Source organism: Corvus cornix, chromosome 1A, assembly GCF_000738735.6.
Source record: "Corvus cornix cornix isolate S_Up_H32 chromosome 1A, ASM73873v5, whole genome shotgun sequence".
Lineage (NCBI taxonomy): Eukaryota > Metazoa > Chordata > Aves > Passeriformes > Corvidae > Corvus > Corvus cornix.
In genome coordinates, this window is record NC_047057.1 from 6595734 (window position 1) to 6613770 (window position 18037).

The 18037-nt window shown below is 40.8% G+C and overlaps 1 protein-coding gene across 2 annotated transcripts in view; it reads right to left on the reverse strand.

Annotated features, from left to right (window-relative positions):
* Positions 1-813: 813 nt before the first annotated feature.
* The window catches only part of FAM107B (family with sequence similarity 107 member B), a 59294-nt gene continuing 42070 nt past the window's right edge, over positions 814-18037 (reverse strand). For both annotated transcript variants that reach the window (XM_039571317.1, XM_039571316.1), the window contains 3 exons: positions 10115-10298; positions 5967-6120; positions 814-3961 (listed from right to left, as the gene is read on the reverse strand). In XM_039571317.1, the coding sequence (XP_039427251.1) occupies positions 3845-3961; positions 5967-6120; positions 10115-10242 (399 nt within the window). In that variant the 5' untranslated portion in view covers positions 10243-10298 and the 3' untranslated portion in view covers positions 814-3844. The remainder of the gene's footprint in view (positions 3962-5966; positions 6121-10114; positions 10299-18037) is intronic.

Below are 18037 nucleotides of genomic sequence, written 5' to 3' on the forward strand. Positions count from 1 at the left end.
CATTGCATCAGCAGTACTGCCAGGACCATTCCACATGCTGAGCAGTTCCTGAAGGAAAAAAGCATTTCCTGACATCTGTTCTGAATTCACTGCTCTCCTCCTCCTCCCCCACTTCATTTTGCCCTGTGCTCCTCTCCAGCTCCCCCTCCATTGCCACCTGCCTGGCTGACCAGGGCTCACCAGTGTGAGCCGAGGATCTTTGTGGAGAACTGATGGCACACACCTCTTCCAGCCCTGTTCATCCCCTGCTACTTTTCCTGTCTGTTGTGGACACAGGATTTTGCTCTTTGGCACTGAACTGTCTGACCCTAACCCAGCAAATCATTTGTGCCTGTGCTTTCTTTCTCATGACCAAGTCCTTCCTACTGGAACCACAGGTTGGAGCATTGGCTAAATTAAAAGGACCATTGTAGGACTTGAACTCAGAACCAGGCTCAATACTCTCTTCTCACTCCTGCTTGAAATGGAGCTAGGCTGACAATTCCAAGGATAGGGAATGATCTCCACAATTACTTGACTCCCATCAGAAGTTTTCCCTCATGCTCTGCTTCATTTTGTGCTACCTGAACAGCTGTACAGTCCTGTTAAAAACTTTCTGCATCAAATATATTCAAAAAATTATATTGCTAAGAGATGCAGCAAACTCTTTCTGCCAACTTTTGCACATACAAACAGGGATGCAGGGTTTTAGGGAACCAAGTGCCATCGTGGTCTTGATACTTCCCCCCACACTGCAGAATTTTAAACAATGCGGGTATCTCAGTGCAGCCCCCAAGGTTTGTTTTTTTGCAGGATATAACAGACACCACCACATACACCAAGCATGTAGTAGATTTTATTAAGCATAACTTTGGTTCTAAGTATTCCACCCTCATTCTTGTAATACCTTTAGTTAAAAACAATTATACAAGAGCAAATACAAAAAATATTAAATTATGAAAACAAATCCATTAAGGCTCCCTTTTTATATTTATATATATTTATATATGTACACTCAAACAAGTGCAGATATTAACAGAAGGTTAAAGCCACAAAAATGCTAAAAAATTTACTACTATACTATCAAAAGCAAGAGTTTTAAAAAAAGTACAAAGTGGTAAGTGAGCGATTTTCAAATCACTGAAGTATTTGCTGGATTGCTTCAAAACCCATATAGCTTGAAGGGCAGAGCAGGAATTGCTTACGCTCACTGCAAAGCAGTTTCTTACTTGAGTAGCCGCACAGGACACTTGTGGTGTGACTAACTGGCCACCCATTGAAGGGTTGCCCAATCCTGACTTCAAAGACAAGCATTTGCCTGTGAAAATCCACATGAAGGTGGCTGGGGTTCCTAGACAAAAGGATTAGCAGGATTCAAAGATGTTCTAACACACACGTTGATATTCTGTTCACACGGAGAGTTAATTCCAATGAAAAACAAAAAACAACTTCATGCTGTATGTACAAGGAAGTTTTCTGGCCTGCTGTGTTCCAGAAAGAGAAACTCTATCCTGAACGACAAGCTAACCTGGGGAGAAAGCAGACTGCCTTCAGCCTTGAGGGCCCAATCCAACACACCCACGGAAGCCAAAAAGGGGGTCTTTGTCCCCCACTGTCCCCGGTGCCACCAATTTCATTTCCCTGTGCACGTGTGGTAGGATTGCCATGATCACCAAGGGGAAATGGCTGACACGAAATGATCTGCTCAAGCCAGAGGAAGGGTTCCTCACTCACTTCTAGACTTTTCCATACTGAGCAGAAGGTTAATGTGGAGGTGAAACCAAGAGGCAGGATGTTTGGTAGGCTGGGAACAGCTAAGATGAGAGTGGAATGGAAGGCTTGGACATAGTGCTGTCTGAACAATATGAAACAAAATCAGTGCAAGTGTTGGAATGATGTGTTGCCAGAGAAGATCCTCTCCTTCCAGGAGAAAGGAAGGAGAGAGGGAAGAACCTGCAGCATTCAGGGTGTTCCTTTGTTGAGATGGAACATGGAAGAGTCTTACATTTGGCCTTTGTCTTTTGTATGTCTATAATCTGAACAGTCTGTTAGACCATCTTCACATTTAATCTTCTAGACGTGAGTCACACTGCAAGCCTAAATCAATGGCAATATGCTTATCGCAATTCAATTTACCCTCAGTCTGATTATGTCCTCACAAAAATGCCTGTATCTTGACAAAGTTTGTATGTAGGAAACATTTCTAATTGTATTTTGTCCCAAGTGCTAATCTGAAACTGTATTTAAAACATCCAATACTTACAGGAAAGGCAAAAGGAATTATAAAAACCAAACCAACAACCCTCCACCACACCTTTACAATACAAACATGCCACTGCTGATATTAATTAAAAGTGTTCTCAAACATTTATGTCCAATGTAATTACAAAGTAGAAATTATTGTGTTTAGCATCCTAAGGCAAAGGCTAGGGATTAGATCCTCAGCTGATATGGATGAACACAGTTTCAGTGAGAGCTAGGACTATCCTAACCAAGGAAGACGAGGATTTCTCCCCAAATTGTGAAGATATATCTGTACCCAATCACACCAGGTAAGAATCCAATTCTATAATCCTACATGAGCAATCTGCTCCCCACTCCTCATCCCAGGCTTTCCTGGATAACTAGTAGTCATAAGCATGAAGGATCAGATACTGTCGTCCCTGTGCAAGCTGAGCAATATTTTATTTAATGGCAAGTCACAGGGGCTACTTGCAGAAAGGCAGAAGATGACAGAATTGGACACAAAGTCTCAGCGGTAACACACTTCCCTTCTTTCTTGAGGCTAAATGAAGGATGGGATAAAATGAATTTCATTTTATGCCTCACTTTAAGGAAAAAAAAAAATCATTTCAGTAGATTCCAGTAATGGTTTGGTCTGGTTTAAACACTTCCCTACTGCAGAAACTGCAACGTGTGTCTGCAAGCAAAGAGTAGGAACAGACGGCAGATCAGTTCCAGCAAATGAGTTCAAACACTACCAAGTAATGTGTTACCACTGTACTCTGTTCAGCATGTCCTTGGAGGAGAAAGGCCACAACACCAAAGTGAGCAGGATTTCAAAACATGAAAAGTAGAGGACAGATCATTTTGCTTTGAGAGGTAAATTCACAGGTAGCACTGTACAGGCCTGTACACAACAGTGTAACTTTTATAGACAGATTAATCAGCCTCTGGAGTCTCCCTGGCGAAAGGATCATCAGATTTTCGCTCTTTCACAGCCCAAATTCTACATGCCAAACAGCAAGAAATGGGCTTTAAGGCTGCTTAACTTTTCACTGCTGGTGAATTTTAAGCATTCTCATCTTGCCCACACCTGCCTATCCTAGTGGGGATGGGCAGCAGTAATCAGCACATCTCATATCCTCCTAGATTTAGTAAAAATTCCAACTAAACACAAATTATTGTGGGATATACACAGCCTGTAGGTCTAGCTGGAGGAAATCTACCTGCACAGCAAAGCTTTGTAAGATATCACAGGAGGATTTTTGTTCTGTTTTAAAGCAAAATATAATCTGTGTATCTCCACTAAATTAGGATCACAAGAGTTAAAGCAGTGCAACACTGAAGGAATTTCTCTAGTATCCCTGGTTAAAATCTCTGAGAAAGCACGTCAGCCTGGTCCATGACACTGAACTGACAAAGACACTCCTTATCCATTGATCTCAGGACTGTATTTGGCAAGTCGATCTGTTTACGATACTGTCTTTTTAATCCACATGTCCCAGGAATTAAAAATCTCATCTTCAGTAAGTGTCAGCTGGATGCTGTTATTTCCCCTCATGAGGAGCAAATGTGAGACAACTTGCAAAAGCCTCTCTCTGCAGGAAAGCTGGAAGTCTTAGTGCTGGCTTAGGCGCTGGCTCTAGGAGTCTGGTGCTTCTGTTGCTTCCTGGACCGTCCTCCTCAAGTTGCCCTTGACTTTGACAAATTCAGGCGCATTTTCCTGCTCTTCCTGTATCTTCTGCTTCTCCAGTTCCAGCTTAAAAGGGAATCACATGTTAAAAAAAAAAGTATAGAAAACACATCATTGAAACAGAAGACAAAAAACTAAAGGTTTCAATAACTGGCCATGCCAAACCCTTTAAATTGCTTCCTTTCTTTGTCTCATGGAAAAGATAAAATTGCCTTTCTTTGGGAGTATGTGTTCTCATAAACAATAAATCTTTTCAAATCCTTGGCTCTAGCTTGTTCCAGATGTCCACCTTTGCCAGACAGACAAAAACTCTGCAAAAGCCCCATATGAGAACAAGACGAAGCATTTTTTAAGAATTTCTTGGACATCTTCATTAAAGAAACAACAGTAATTCTCTTCTCTGGCTTTTACAACAGAACAAGGAAGAATGTGCCTCATGGGAGAACACGTGAACAGCTACTACTGAGCGCACTTGCAGAACTGATTTCTGAGCGTTTAGGTATGGAGCTCTGTATCTAACTTGAGCCTCTTTAGGAGTATCTGGTTTGGCTAGCACAAAAAGCAATAAAAAACCAAAAAACCTTCCTTAGCCATTCATTTTTGAGAGCCCATTAACTGACGTTTTAACCAACTTGGAGCTCCTGCCCATGCAGAGACACTTGACATTTCCATGTGAGGAATGGAAATGCTCTATGTGGCTAGGCTGTGCAGTGCCCATCCAGCACAGGCTCACACATGGCACAGAACGTGGATTGCTTAGCAATCCTTAGGGAAGGCAGATGAGCTTGCAGAAGGAAAAAAAAAAAACCTTTAGAAAACTAACAAAAGTGCCTAAAAGGAGCTTTTTTTTCTTTCTTAACAGACCAAGGTCTCCCTGATTAATGGGGACCACGTACAGCTCACCTAAATAATCTCTCCTTTGTCTCTGGTTCACCCACAAGGGACATGCCTTGTTTCCATAAATCACAACAATGTCCCTCCATGAGTCATGGTGCCAATTAATGCCATTCCTATGATGTTTACAAAGTCACAGCACTGTCTGCAATGGGCAGGCTTGTCCTCTTCTAAAAGAATTTTCTAATCTACATAATCTACGTTGGATGGCTCAGTTTCAAATTAAATCTTCCCACAAGCTGAACGATTCAAAGCTGGGTCCTTAACAGAGATTAGAAAAATGACAGGATGATACACTTAAAAATACAATAGCTTTCTCCAAAAATATTCTTAAGCCTAATTAAAACAAAAAACCCAACCTATAATAAAACCTAAATAAAACCTAAAACCTAAATAATGATTGGATTACATTTAATTTTTAATAGTAATTATTTGGTTTAATTGATTTCTATTGAGAAACACAGGAGATACTGATTTAAAGCATTTATTTATAGCATTCATTTATTTAAAAATAAATGCATTGCTCGATGCACAGTGACTTCTCTGATGAGCTGTTTCACTGTAGAGATATACCCTCGCAAGCACAGGAAGTGCTTCCAGAGGCACAGAGAAATTTGGCTGGCCCTGTGCCTGGCAAAAAGCTTCACCACAAGGAACTCCAACTCCACATCATCTCCACACCCAGGGTCTGAGGACCTTTTCTTTCATTTGAAAACACCAATGGGCTCACACATTTTAAGGCTATGAAAGATCTTTTTAAAGTAATCTAGTTTCTTACATAACGTAGGAGAATCAATTGATTTTCAAAAATTCATTAAATGTAGCTTTGATGCACTACAGCCTAACAGTCATTCTTAGTGGATCATAGTTAGACTACAAAAATTAACTAAATCACCACAGCTTCAATGGTTAAATAGTGTCAGTGCTCCCCACACATTCCTGTTGGCTGGTGCTTGATTCATTTGACCAAAGGCAGACCCCATATGCAGTTTCTATACAGTAAGTGATAACGAACAGGTAATTAAAGCCTGTGATTTGACTTATCCTAAGAAATATCTGCATTTAATCAGGGGAAATATGAGAAATACTGGCTGCTGCTTCTTTCCCATTTACAAAGAGAGCCTCAGGTGAGGAGCTCAGATGCAGATGTGTGAAGGTCTGGTATTCGCCATCTTACCTGCTCCAGTTTCTGCTGCCTTTTCAGTAGCTCTATTTCCAGGTCTGACTTCTTCTTTTGTGCTTCCTCTTCTTTTTGTTGTTTAATAACTTGATCTCGTTTCCTTTTCTCCATCACCTTCTGTAGCTCTGGTTTATTCTGAGGTGCAAGACCCCTTCAAATTACATGGTGGGGAAAAAAAAAAGAGAAGTTTCAATTAGCAGGAATTCACACAGAATTGCAGGCAGCTTTACTAAAATTAAGTAGTTGCCTATTTAGATACATTGGGATATAAATAAATAATTAAAAGGAAAAAATATTCAGCCATTTGCCTGGTTTTTAACCAGTACCCTAAGTTAGAATTTAAGCCATATAACCATCAAAGAGATTTCCTTTAATGTGCATGCTGGTATTTCTCCTGTATAATTCATTAACTTTCATCTTTAGTCTTCACTGTATTCTCTCAATTCCAAAAGAATGGATTGAAAAAATCACCACAAATCAAGACACTATCAGAGCTAGGAACAAATTTTGGACAAGAAGAATTTGCTTGGTGGCCAGTAATTCAGAACAGCTGTGTTCAGACAATCCTGTGCAGGGTATCCTGTCCACAGAAGTTTGCATGGACAAAACTAAAAAGTGGTCTGTCACACCGCTCTGGGAAGTCATGGATTCACTCCTTTCCTTGAAAATGTAACTGCTTTACACATGCCTGGCTGTGAAACTGTTTCCAGTGAGAGCTCCCAGGCTACACTTAAACATCACAAAGAGCCTAAGACAACAAAAATCCAGAATAAAAAAGTTGCTGTCACCTTGGAGACCAGACAAAGCCTGGAGGATTCTCCCTCTGATGAGCCTTTAGGTGCTACATGAACTGAATGTTTTGTTCAACACAAATTGTTTTCCAAGCCAGCTACTCCGGCATGAGAAAGCTCACTCCTTGGGAAGATGCATGACGTTATTTATACAGGCACACACTTGGATACTCACTCCTACTTATTTTTGTGACTCCAGCTATTTCTTTTATGTCTGTAATGCTATGATGGTTTCAAAATTTGTTATAAAATCCTCCCTGTTATTCAGGTATTAGCGTAACTTAAGGCAGAGCAGAGAGATCTGAAATTTGTGTTTATTATTATTGTCTTTCCTGTGAAGACTATTATGTGAAAGCATCCAGCGTTAAGTTTAATATCAACCATTTTTATTTTAACTTTAAGACATTCAACAACCTGATTAAGCTTTCAGAAAGCATATTTTTACCCTTCCTACTTGCTATATATCTGTGGTTGCCTAATTATTCATTAATATGCATATCTGACAGCATGTCCAATAAAACATTAAAATGCCATTTTATGGTGGCATCTAGGAATGACTCCATATATTATGCAACACTCTATCCCTGTACATACCCTGACAGTAAAATCAAATATTTAGCAACACCAAATGCTGTTCCCTATTTCTCGTAATAGATCTCATGGCCTGAGTGCAACAGAAGCTACAAGACTGTGTTTATATTTTATGTTTCATGCTATTTTAATTACATTTTAGCACGTAAAACTGAAGTCAGGCAGGAAAAGCTGGAGTCATTTTTTACTACTACTACTACTACTAGTAGTGGATTGGTGAGAGCAGAGTCAGTGGAAGCTTCCACACTGGTGATCAGCAGTCAAGACAGCCACAAACCAGAGAGCAGCTGCTAAGTAACATTCTGTTGCTGCTTTTCTGCCTAAGGGCGCACCATAACAAAGCAGAGGCACAGACTGATTCAGATGTGCTGTAACAAAGGGAACCTGCAGAAAGTACAAGTAATCTATCCCTCCATCCAATCAGGTGAGGGTGGCAGATCTGTAACAGAACTGTAATGTCAGTCCTGTTTCCACTCTCTTATGTAAAAATGAAAAGCACCAAACTGGGGGATACTGGATTAACTGGGGTCTTGTATCACCTCCTGGTGACTGTTCTGGTTAAATTACAAATCCTAAGGCTTTGATATAGAGGGAGCAAATTGTGTTACAACACAAGTTAGAGCTGCTAGGGTTAACACCTCTGGCAGGGACAGCACCAATACTCTGCAGAGCTGAGGCTGACTCCTAGTAAGTAAAAATAATTTAAGTGACCAGTGCCTTGAGGTAGCACCCCCTGAATCCTGGTTTGGTTATTTTTTCCCCCAAAACAACGACCCTTTCTGCCAGTGAATAACTACAGCAGTTCAAGACCCAACAGACACTGCTCACAGTGGGCATGGAGAATGACTGGACCAGTACTAGCTAGTATCTTCCAACATCCATTTCTGGCTGTTCAGAGCTGATGGGTCCAAAAAGTGAAGCTGCCAACGTCTACACTGTGTCTTTGCAACAAAATAAACAGCATGTTAAGCAGACTTCTATAAGAGCACTGAAAGTCCTCCATATATATGACAGTTTGGTGTAACAAAGCAGAATACAGCCTAATATCACATTACTGAAAAGCCTCCTATCAGAGCCAGTACAGTGACACAAAGCACAGAAGACTAACCCTCCTCTAAAGGATAGCAATTTTTCTGCTGGTGAAAATCCTCAAAGTACTTCATTTGTGCACCAATAAATAAGACTCTAAAATTAACAGCTGTAGCTAATCAAAATTACAATAAGAGAAGGTATTGACGGCTGCACATTTTTTCTGTGTAATAGGATATTTTCCTAGAAGAAAAGAACTCCATACTATTTAAAAGTGCTTTATGCTTTCATAAACTTAAAAGAAAAAAAATAGTCTTAATTTATTGCAGCCTCCACATCCTCTAGATTAAGATCATCAGGAAACTTCAACTATTTTTCTTTCAATGACTATGAACTTCTTGGTGCTAGGAACTGACTTTGATGTTTAATCCCATTAATGAAAAATAGGACAAACACCTATTTAGGCCGGTTTCTTCCAATTCAGTTGGCATTCTGTAAAATATCTCTCCTTCTTCATCACTAAAGAAATGCTATATTGTGTATGCAATTCATTTAGAATTAAGTCTCCAAGCCCAGAATTTGTGAGGATTTTTCTATTATACATAAAAAGACCCCTTCTTCCCCCAAAATACTACAATGCCTACAGATTAAAAGGAAAAAAAAAAGAGAGAGAAAAACTGCCATAATGTGACTCTTCCTGCCAAATAGAAAAATTCAGTTGTGCTGGAGTAGCCAAATTAATGACTTTTTATTCTTCTTTATCAAGATCCTGAGTCTCAAAAAGTCAGAATGGCTGCTACCACCAGCTTTCTGCTCAAATGCACTCTGAGATACTGTTCTTCCACTTCTATTTTACAGATCCCCACACTTTGCCTTTGGAAAATCAATTTTGGGTGTCTTCAATGCACCAAATCACCAAATGATATCATGGGTTCTGCTGGTTTAAACAAAGGAGCATCAACAGGCTTGGTGCCTTTTCTTCCACCAGGTCGTCTGGTGGCTATTTTGTTAATGTGTTTTCTAAATGACTTCTCTGTTGCTGAAGAGATCTCATGACAGAACTTCAGCTATTTCTGGGCCAGGTGCTCGTGTCTCTGAAGTTGATGAAATGGAGTCATGGTTGTTTACATCTCTAAAAGCAATATATAGAGCAACAGCTGTGCATCCCATCCCAGAGAGGAGCAGGCAGCATTTGCAAAACATACAAAGAAACACTTGTGCAGCTGCATAGCAGGCACCAGACTATCACACTGCATTGTGAGACAGATCAAGTACAGTTTCATGTGAAATAAACTACATGATTTCTGTGATTTAAAAGTGGCCTCATAAACTCAGCACACTGGGAATGGTGAAAGCCCACAGATTTTATCATCCCGCTGTTAACAGCAAAATTTTGTCAAATACTTGATAATGTTAAGAGTACAAGACAAATTACAGTGCCCAGGTAATCCATATGAAAGGTAATAGGGGAGAACTGAACTGTTTCCTCTCAAAACTGACCCTCTGAGTATTCTCAAAAACTAAAAGAGAAGCCTTCTAGAGCAAGCTTTTGCACAGCAAAATGAAATTCAAACAGAAATAAATGCCACAGTTAAGAATCAGAGTCTTGCAATTTACAAGATCTGAATCAACAGTGCCTGCTGGGTTTTGGGTACAATGTCATTTTGATGAAACTAAAACTCAAGCTGGGTGTTTGGGGTGGGAGGGTGGCACAAGTGATTTTTAGACTCTTACCTTTTCTGATTCATAAGCAGCTCTCTATGGAGATCTTGATGATTCCGGGATGACTTCACAGGATTAATTAATTTCTGAGGTCTAATTAATTCTGGATTGTCATCATCTATGTAGTCTGGTTCAGCCATAATCTTTCTTGGAATGGGAAATGGATCTTTGGGTTCAGTATCCTTGTTCACAGTATCTGTAAAACGGGAAAAACTGTTGTGAATCTACACTGAAAGGCCTTTTAAAGATGTCCTAAACCACAAAGGCAGCATATTACGTTGGCAACACTCATGCTTTTCCTAGGTTAGTTTTGTCTGTAGAAAGTAAAGGCTCTCAGAGCAAACACCACTAGCATTTTTTAAAATAGGCAGCAATTTCATAACAATGACATCTCCAACAGCCTTCATTCAATAACCTGGAGACAGTTTCCCCCATTTTAAGAAGAACTTGACAAATAATTTAGGTTGTGTGTGAAGATCCCTATTGATTTTAATAAGCCTATTCAGATGAAACATTTTTGGATCAGTATTACTGAGACCCTAAAGACATTTTAAACACTGACTATATTAAATACTATGAATGTGTATCAAAAACAGAGTCTCATTTTGTGCTGTCAATGTCATGTCAGCTGTGGGGAAAACACCTCTGTGGATAAGCAAGCCCTGAACTGTATCGCGAAAAAGCTTCCATGTGGAAATTGCCAGATCTGCAATTGTTGTGATGGGGGACTGGTTTCTACGTGGAAAAGCAGAGAAGAAAAAGCTAGGTGAGATTATTTCTTAAAGGCCATATTTCACCCAGTGAAAATCCACAGAAATCCACTGACCTGAAGGCAATGAATTGATGATTTATTTAATTTGGAAAAGTGGCACTTTCCTATCCTGCTACAGAAAAATTACCTACATATCAAATCACAACATTTTGAATCAACAGCTGACAAGTCAACTATGGTTTTCAAATAATTTATACGTGACCATTCATACCCCTTTCCATTCAAATGCACCAATCACAAGATGATCAGCATTCAAAACAAAGCACATTCAGGAAAAATCTGTCTCTCTTCACTGTTGTGAAAACCTGCACACAGAATTTGCAGTTGTCAGTTTGATGAAACGTTGGCCCCTCAAACAGACCCCAAAAAATAATCTCACAGCATGTGGGTTTACAGAGAAGAATCAATGGGACATGAAAGAAAAGACGAGAGGCTTCCGTTCTCCTGACGGGCAGAACAGCTGAATGCTGCACACTGTACTCACGGGGCTATGAGACAAATCAGAGAATCACTGGGATCTGCCTTGCTTTTTCCAGTAAAAGCTGAATATGTGCTTTAATTTAGATCCCACTGTTACCAGCCCTTCCCTTCCTTTCTCACCCCATGGGCTAAAAATCCCATGTTCAGCCACAGATTAATCCCTAAACTATTTTCTTTCAGTAGGAATCTAATATTGTTGCTCAGGTCTGATCAAAATCCACTTGATATGGCAAAAATATTTTCCCTTAATACTTCAGTACATTAAAACTGAACAGTACCATCATCACCCAGCTGCAGCTGCTTACAGATGAGGAAGCAAAACAACATGAAGTTTTCAGCAGATGCAAAAAAGATACTCTGGATTTGAATGTGTCCAGTGGACCTGGCAGAGACCTTTCAGCTTCTTTGAATGGATGATGTGAACTGTGTTTTAGTGGTGCTCCATCTCACACACCAAGTTTCTGTGGAGCAACTTCAAGGAGAAACAGCTCACCAGTGTGAGCTGCTCTCAGGGTGGCTCCTTCATGAGTTCTTCAAGGCAAGTTCATATGAAGCATTTTTGAATTCTGTGGGAGTGTCAGGTCTCACAGAGACCTGTGAAACTACTATAAAAATTGTCCACAGTTCAAAACTGTGGAAGTGCATTGTTGTACATGGCAGAAACCTCGTACTGACACTGATCATGCAATTAAAATACTTCTCCTGTCACCCCTTCAGAGTCCTCCCTGCTTCAATCAAGCAACCAGCTATTACCACGCACGCTAAATATACGGGATCATTGGAAAACAGGTCAGAAGAAGCTTGGAAGGTTTCTAATCCAAGCTGCTCCTGAGAGCAGGAACAGCTGTAAGATGAGAGCAGGTTGCTCAGGACATTTCCCAGCAAGACACTGAAGTTCCCCAAAGCTGCACAGCCTCTGTGGATAGCCCTTCACTCCTCTTCACAGTGGTTTTTCCTTAAACCCACATGAACCTCTAGTTTCAACTCCAGCCTGTGGCCTGTCACTCTCCAGCCACACACTCTGGTGAAGAGTCTGGCTCCATCTCCTTGGAAAGCACCTCCCAGGCACAGGGGGCTGCTGTTTGGTCCCCCCAAACCTCTGCTCTGGGCTGAGCCAGCCCAGGGGTCCCTCAGCCTCCACCACAGCTCATCTTGGGGGCGCCTGGCTAAACTCACATCTCAAATCCCTCACTGTTCAATAGCATGCCATATAAAAACAAAAAACAACCCCCAAAACCCCTCAAAACACACCACCATGATGTTAATAAAACATTTGTAGAGGTCGATTCTCTTAGCACATATTGTGAATAAACTAGCTGCAGTTCTCTTCTTATATAAGGACATAACATTTCATACTTCCTCAATGTTAACATCAGGCTTATTACAACTAAAACAACTAAAATATTACATATCCAACCTCCACCCAAAATAAACCTTCTCTGTAAATATTTGTTTTGCTTTACTACTCTATCAGTTCTGTTGCACTGATGGGCCTGTGAGTCTTCTAGAAGCCATTTATCATCAACAGCCCTCTGTTAAAGTAAATCCAAAAATAACCTGCTGCTTCTTCAAGATAATTCTTGTTTGCTTAGGTGAAGATGAAAAATGCAGAATTACTCTACAACTGCCATAAACAATGTACAATTTTCTTGACACAAGCCCCTGAAAACCAATTTGATTCAATCATTTCTCAAAATGTGGTGTAGTATTTTGCAGCATATCGATTTGGCTTGAGCAAGCCCTTAAAGTGAAGTCTATTTATTCTTCTTTCTTCTGTCCCATCACTATTTTTAAAACCTGTATTCAACTCAGAGGAATCGTGGTTTCCTACTGTAACATGAGCTCTACTAGCAGCAAACATGAATGAATAAAAACTCCCCTGGGAAGAGAAGTCTTTCCATGTGTGATTAAGCTGCAAATTACTTCAACTAGGATTTCCAAACAGAGCCAAGGACAGAGGGCGCCCAGTTCCCACTCAATGAATTCTCTCACACCCTCTGCAAACCTCAGCCTGGCTGCAGGCCACCGACAAAGTCCCGCACAGTCACTGTGTAATATTATATGCAAACAATACAATGAAGATAAGGTGATCTCTACCCACACCCTGTCAAAGCTAACATTTACAAAAGCACAGGCAAGTTTCACATAAAAAGGAAACTGAGGCACGAAGGATTCACCACACCAAGGGCAGACAGAATAGAGCAGTGTATCCCCAGAGTTTCATTCTGAGGTTCAGGCTCACACCAATAAACCAGTCAAGCTCGATGACAGAATCCCTTAAAAGTCCTTAAACAAGTTTAATCAATGTTCAAGCAATAACAATTAAGACATTATTAATTCCATGAGTCTCTAGTGCTCATCACCACAAAAGTCACAGCCCATAAAGCTGCTTTCAGATCATCACTAGGTGCTACAGTGGGATATTAATAAACCAAATAATCACTTAGCAGGAATATGCTGCCTGAAGAGCATCCGAGAGGCTCCTTTTAACCATCTGCTGTTACGTGATCGACTGAGAATGCACGATCCATTGCTGTGTTTCCTCGTTACCTTGCTCCAAATAAAGGAGATTTCGATTCAGGGGATGTTTTAGCTGAGCTTAGCTCAAGTTTAATACACCCACTAATTTGGCAGGTGCTTCCTAGTGCATTTGCTGAATTAGCTGTTGCACCACGAGCACCACAAAAGCATTTATCTACCTTAACTTGTCGTGCCTGAGTAACTAGCAGAGTCTTTGCCCACAACCTCTTTGGTGTATGTGGATTTTGATCCACAAAGAGAAAAAATAAACTGGGAATCCTGCATGGAAGAGCAATTTTAACTCCTCAAACAACTGCAAAGCAATTTCAACATCCCACTAGACCAAGAAAATGCCTCTGTAGAAAAATTACTTCAACTATCCTCCCAGACAGAAGTTTAATGTTTCCAGACAAAAAGATGCTCTTAGAGTGATCAAGAAGTACCATACAGGTACCTCAGCCTTGAAGGGCCAAGACCAAGCAGTCACATACTTGCAATTCTCTCATTTAATTTCCTTGGAGCGCAAGTATATTCAGGGAAAACAGAAAAGACCCTTCAAAAGTTTGTCCTGCTGAAGAGATACAACCAAACCAGAGCATGCCAGAAGTGTGAGTACATCTGGGGGAACGTGTCCAGCAGATACCTTTGCTTCCAATGTTATTTATTTTTTATTCTATCTACAGAGGGTTTTTTCCAGCAAAAGTCCCTTAATGGTAGTAACACTGGAAACATGTGTACAGAGAGAACTACAGACAGACACCAGTGTTTTTAACAGGTATCTTAACAACACCAGGTTAAGGATTCAGAAGCTGCCAGTTTTTGCTACAACAGGGTTCCCACGGCTTCCACAGGAGAAAGAAGTTCACAAAAAAAAACAACCCACCAAAACCGAAACCATCTCATGTCTATATGGCATTCAGGGAATTGTATTTATTTTCTATCTGATATTCTTCATACCAGAAATCACCCTCTACATATGGAATCTGAATATAAAAATTCCTGCAAGACACCATATATTTATATTATTACACATATATATGGCATTTTCACCCTTCAAATGATTCCCACAATTATTTCCAGCTGTGAAAGCAGAGGTAGAGTTGAGGCCCCTCAAAAAGCAGATAAATAAATGCCTAAAAATACCAATGGACATGAAAATAATAGACTATACTAGATCCAAAAGTTACATTAAGACTAAATTCACATTATTTCCTTTTTGCCTTAATAAATTCTTGAGGAGCACTAGCTCAAACACTGAATACCTCCTGAAGATTTTATTCTCGAAAAAGCTTCAACATCTGTTCTGATCTGTACTGTGAAGCATCAAACGCTATGTTTTAAGACTTACATTTTTAGCTTTTTAAACTATGGCACAGACTTGCAGTTTGCTACAAGAAACCCAAAGGCATTCTTTGGGAAAAAAAAATCGTGTTTTACTCTCCCCCTTCCAATTTCAAGAGGAATTGAAATAAAAATTCTTCAGCATGTCTCCGCTTAGATGTTACATGACCAAGCACCACTTCTCATCAGCCAGCTTGGGCAGAAAGCAAAAGAGCTACTTAAATGCAGAGTGTGCTTTGCAGGCAGCACCTCAGCACTGTTTGCACATGAAAGCTCACGCCGCTATCGTCTTTATCTATATGCTCTCAGTGCAGTGAGAGGCACTTGACTAGAGAGATTTACTTGATTAATCCTTGATTATAGATATCATTAATAACTTCCCAACGTTCACCCTTTAATTCAAAGTAAGAGTTCCTGAAAACAGAATACAAAATACTCTTCCCAGCCAAGATGCTTGAGCCAGACACCAACAAAGGAATTATGTCTTACACTGTCTTTTGTGGCTGAAAGGGAGGATGGAGTTTGGGTCACAGCAAAACACAGACTGCCTTGGAGGGAGAGGGGAGGACCAGAGAGGTCCTGATGGCTGCAATTCCTCCCAGCCCCTCATGCTTTGTTCAAAAAGGCTGCCACTTCCCAGCGACAAGAGCTTTGCTCTAGATCCGAAGAGTAGTGTCTTCACCTGCCTCAAAACCAAACACATTCAAGGCAGCATGGACCTGGGATTGCCCCCTGAGTACTATCTTGCTACCAGGTTACTTACTACATTACTGTTCTTCAAAATTAACATCACAAGCCTTTTAAACCCTTTAGCAGGCATCTGGCTTTTGTTTACGGCTCCACACATGAAAGAGAAGAGCATCTTAGAAACTACCACACGTTTCTGCAAGGCCAATCTTACTCCTTCTTGTCATGCACTTCAAAATCTCACATCCCATCCCAAGGCTGACTAAGTTCTGTCCATCCCATGCCAGGACAGTTTAACTCACAGCACCCCTCTGACACCAGGTATCATGGCTTTAGTTAATGGCTTCATTAGTTCCACAGCTGCCTAAAGACTGACAGACCACATAGAATTCTCTCAGGAACAAGGGCTAACTTGATCAGGGCAGCCCAAAGCAATCTCAGTGATGTCAAGGATAGGGAAAGAAGCAGAGCTTGCTGGCTCCTAAAGCTGTTCCTGTTGTCGCTTTTGATATTAAAATGACCTAACCCACTCAAAATCTGACAGAGATCCAGTTAACACTCATTTTCTTCCCTTAAGTACTGCCGAGAGTAACATCAACAAAGCACAGATAAAACATCCACTAAATGAGAAACCAGAAGAAAGAGGGTCATTTTAAAGATGTTTGCATTGGCACTGACACCTAAAGGAAGGCAGAGTGCAAGATCTGGGGCAGTGCTCCACACTGTTACAATTCTCTCAAATGCAAAGAGCTGCTCATGGCTCCCATTCAATTTAAACAGCATCAGGCAGTCTCTGTTCCAGGACTTTGAAGTTCAGTCAAGTCTTGGGTGTGGAGGGAACAGCCTTGACCCCCAGAGAGGCTGATGCCTGGAGAGCAGTGCTGGTGAGGACAGAACGGCTCCTTCCTCTTGGTCTCTAGTTTACTTGGGAAAGATGCAAAAGAAGACACAAACAGCTTTAAGAACGGCCTCACACCTTCCACTAAAAACCCCAGGAGCCCCAATGACAGGAATTTCCCTCAGCCTTCAAGATCTGCAAAGAAGCTCTCTGCCATTGGCTTTCAAACCAGCTGAAAGGATCAGCTCTAAATAGTTGCATTTCTTTCTTCTCTTGCTAAGTTAAAATGCTGAAAGAGCTGTCACTACAGCTGTGTAACAAGAGGCAGCAGACAGAAAGTGCCTCTCCCCTCCTACTGCAAGGAGAGGTCTGCACACAAGGTGCTTTAAGAATACTAAGAGAGGAGAAGATGGAGGCCTTCCAAAAGGTCCCCTTTTTGTCAGACACGGGCAAAACTCAAGATACTGACTTTCACTGCAACAAACTACTTAGCATCTAATTTTTAATACAGGCAGAAAAGACAGACACAGGATGAAGAGCAGCACACTGTGAACAGCACTCATCTTCCCTAAGTCCTGGTCTCTGATCCACCCACTGTGACACCACGGTTCCAGTCTGGGACTAACAGCAGATAACGCACACTGTGCATCTTGTAACATTTGTCTTTCCCGAATTCCCTACGTGTTTCTTAAGGACTTTATATTCCTCATACCCATTTTGCTAAGGATCCTGTGATTACCTAAATCCCAAGACAGGGCTGGGGATGTGGAAAGCCATTCTGATGGGAAGGAGAAGACCCAGTGTTTTGGACACCTCTCATCCAAAAGGCCCTAAGTGACTATAGTGCTTTTGACCTTCAGAATAACAGCAAGTCGTGCACACCCCACTGTCCTCTCAACTATGCCAGTCCTTCAAAAGGAATAAATCATGACTGGCAAAGGCACACAACTGAATATACACATAACTTTCACCAAAATACTACAAAGGTAGTTATAACACCACAGTAACATGATTTTCAGGAGATGATAATTGAAATTATGCCTCTTAGGAAAGGTACTCAGTAGCACAGTTTGCAACTAGATTAATCCCCAAAGGTAACAAGCAATTTATTTATACATGGGTCAACAGTGACTCGTATGTAATTCTGGAATGATGCATTTTTTAAGGAGATTTTAAGAGCAGAAAAGCAAATAAGATCAGTTTATACGACCTGTGGCTACAGTGCACCATCAGCATTGTAGACCCATCAGTGTGGGCCACGAAATTAAAAATCAGGACACGTTTGTTTGAATCAAAT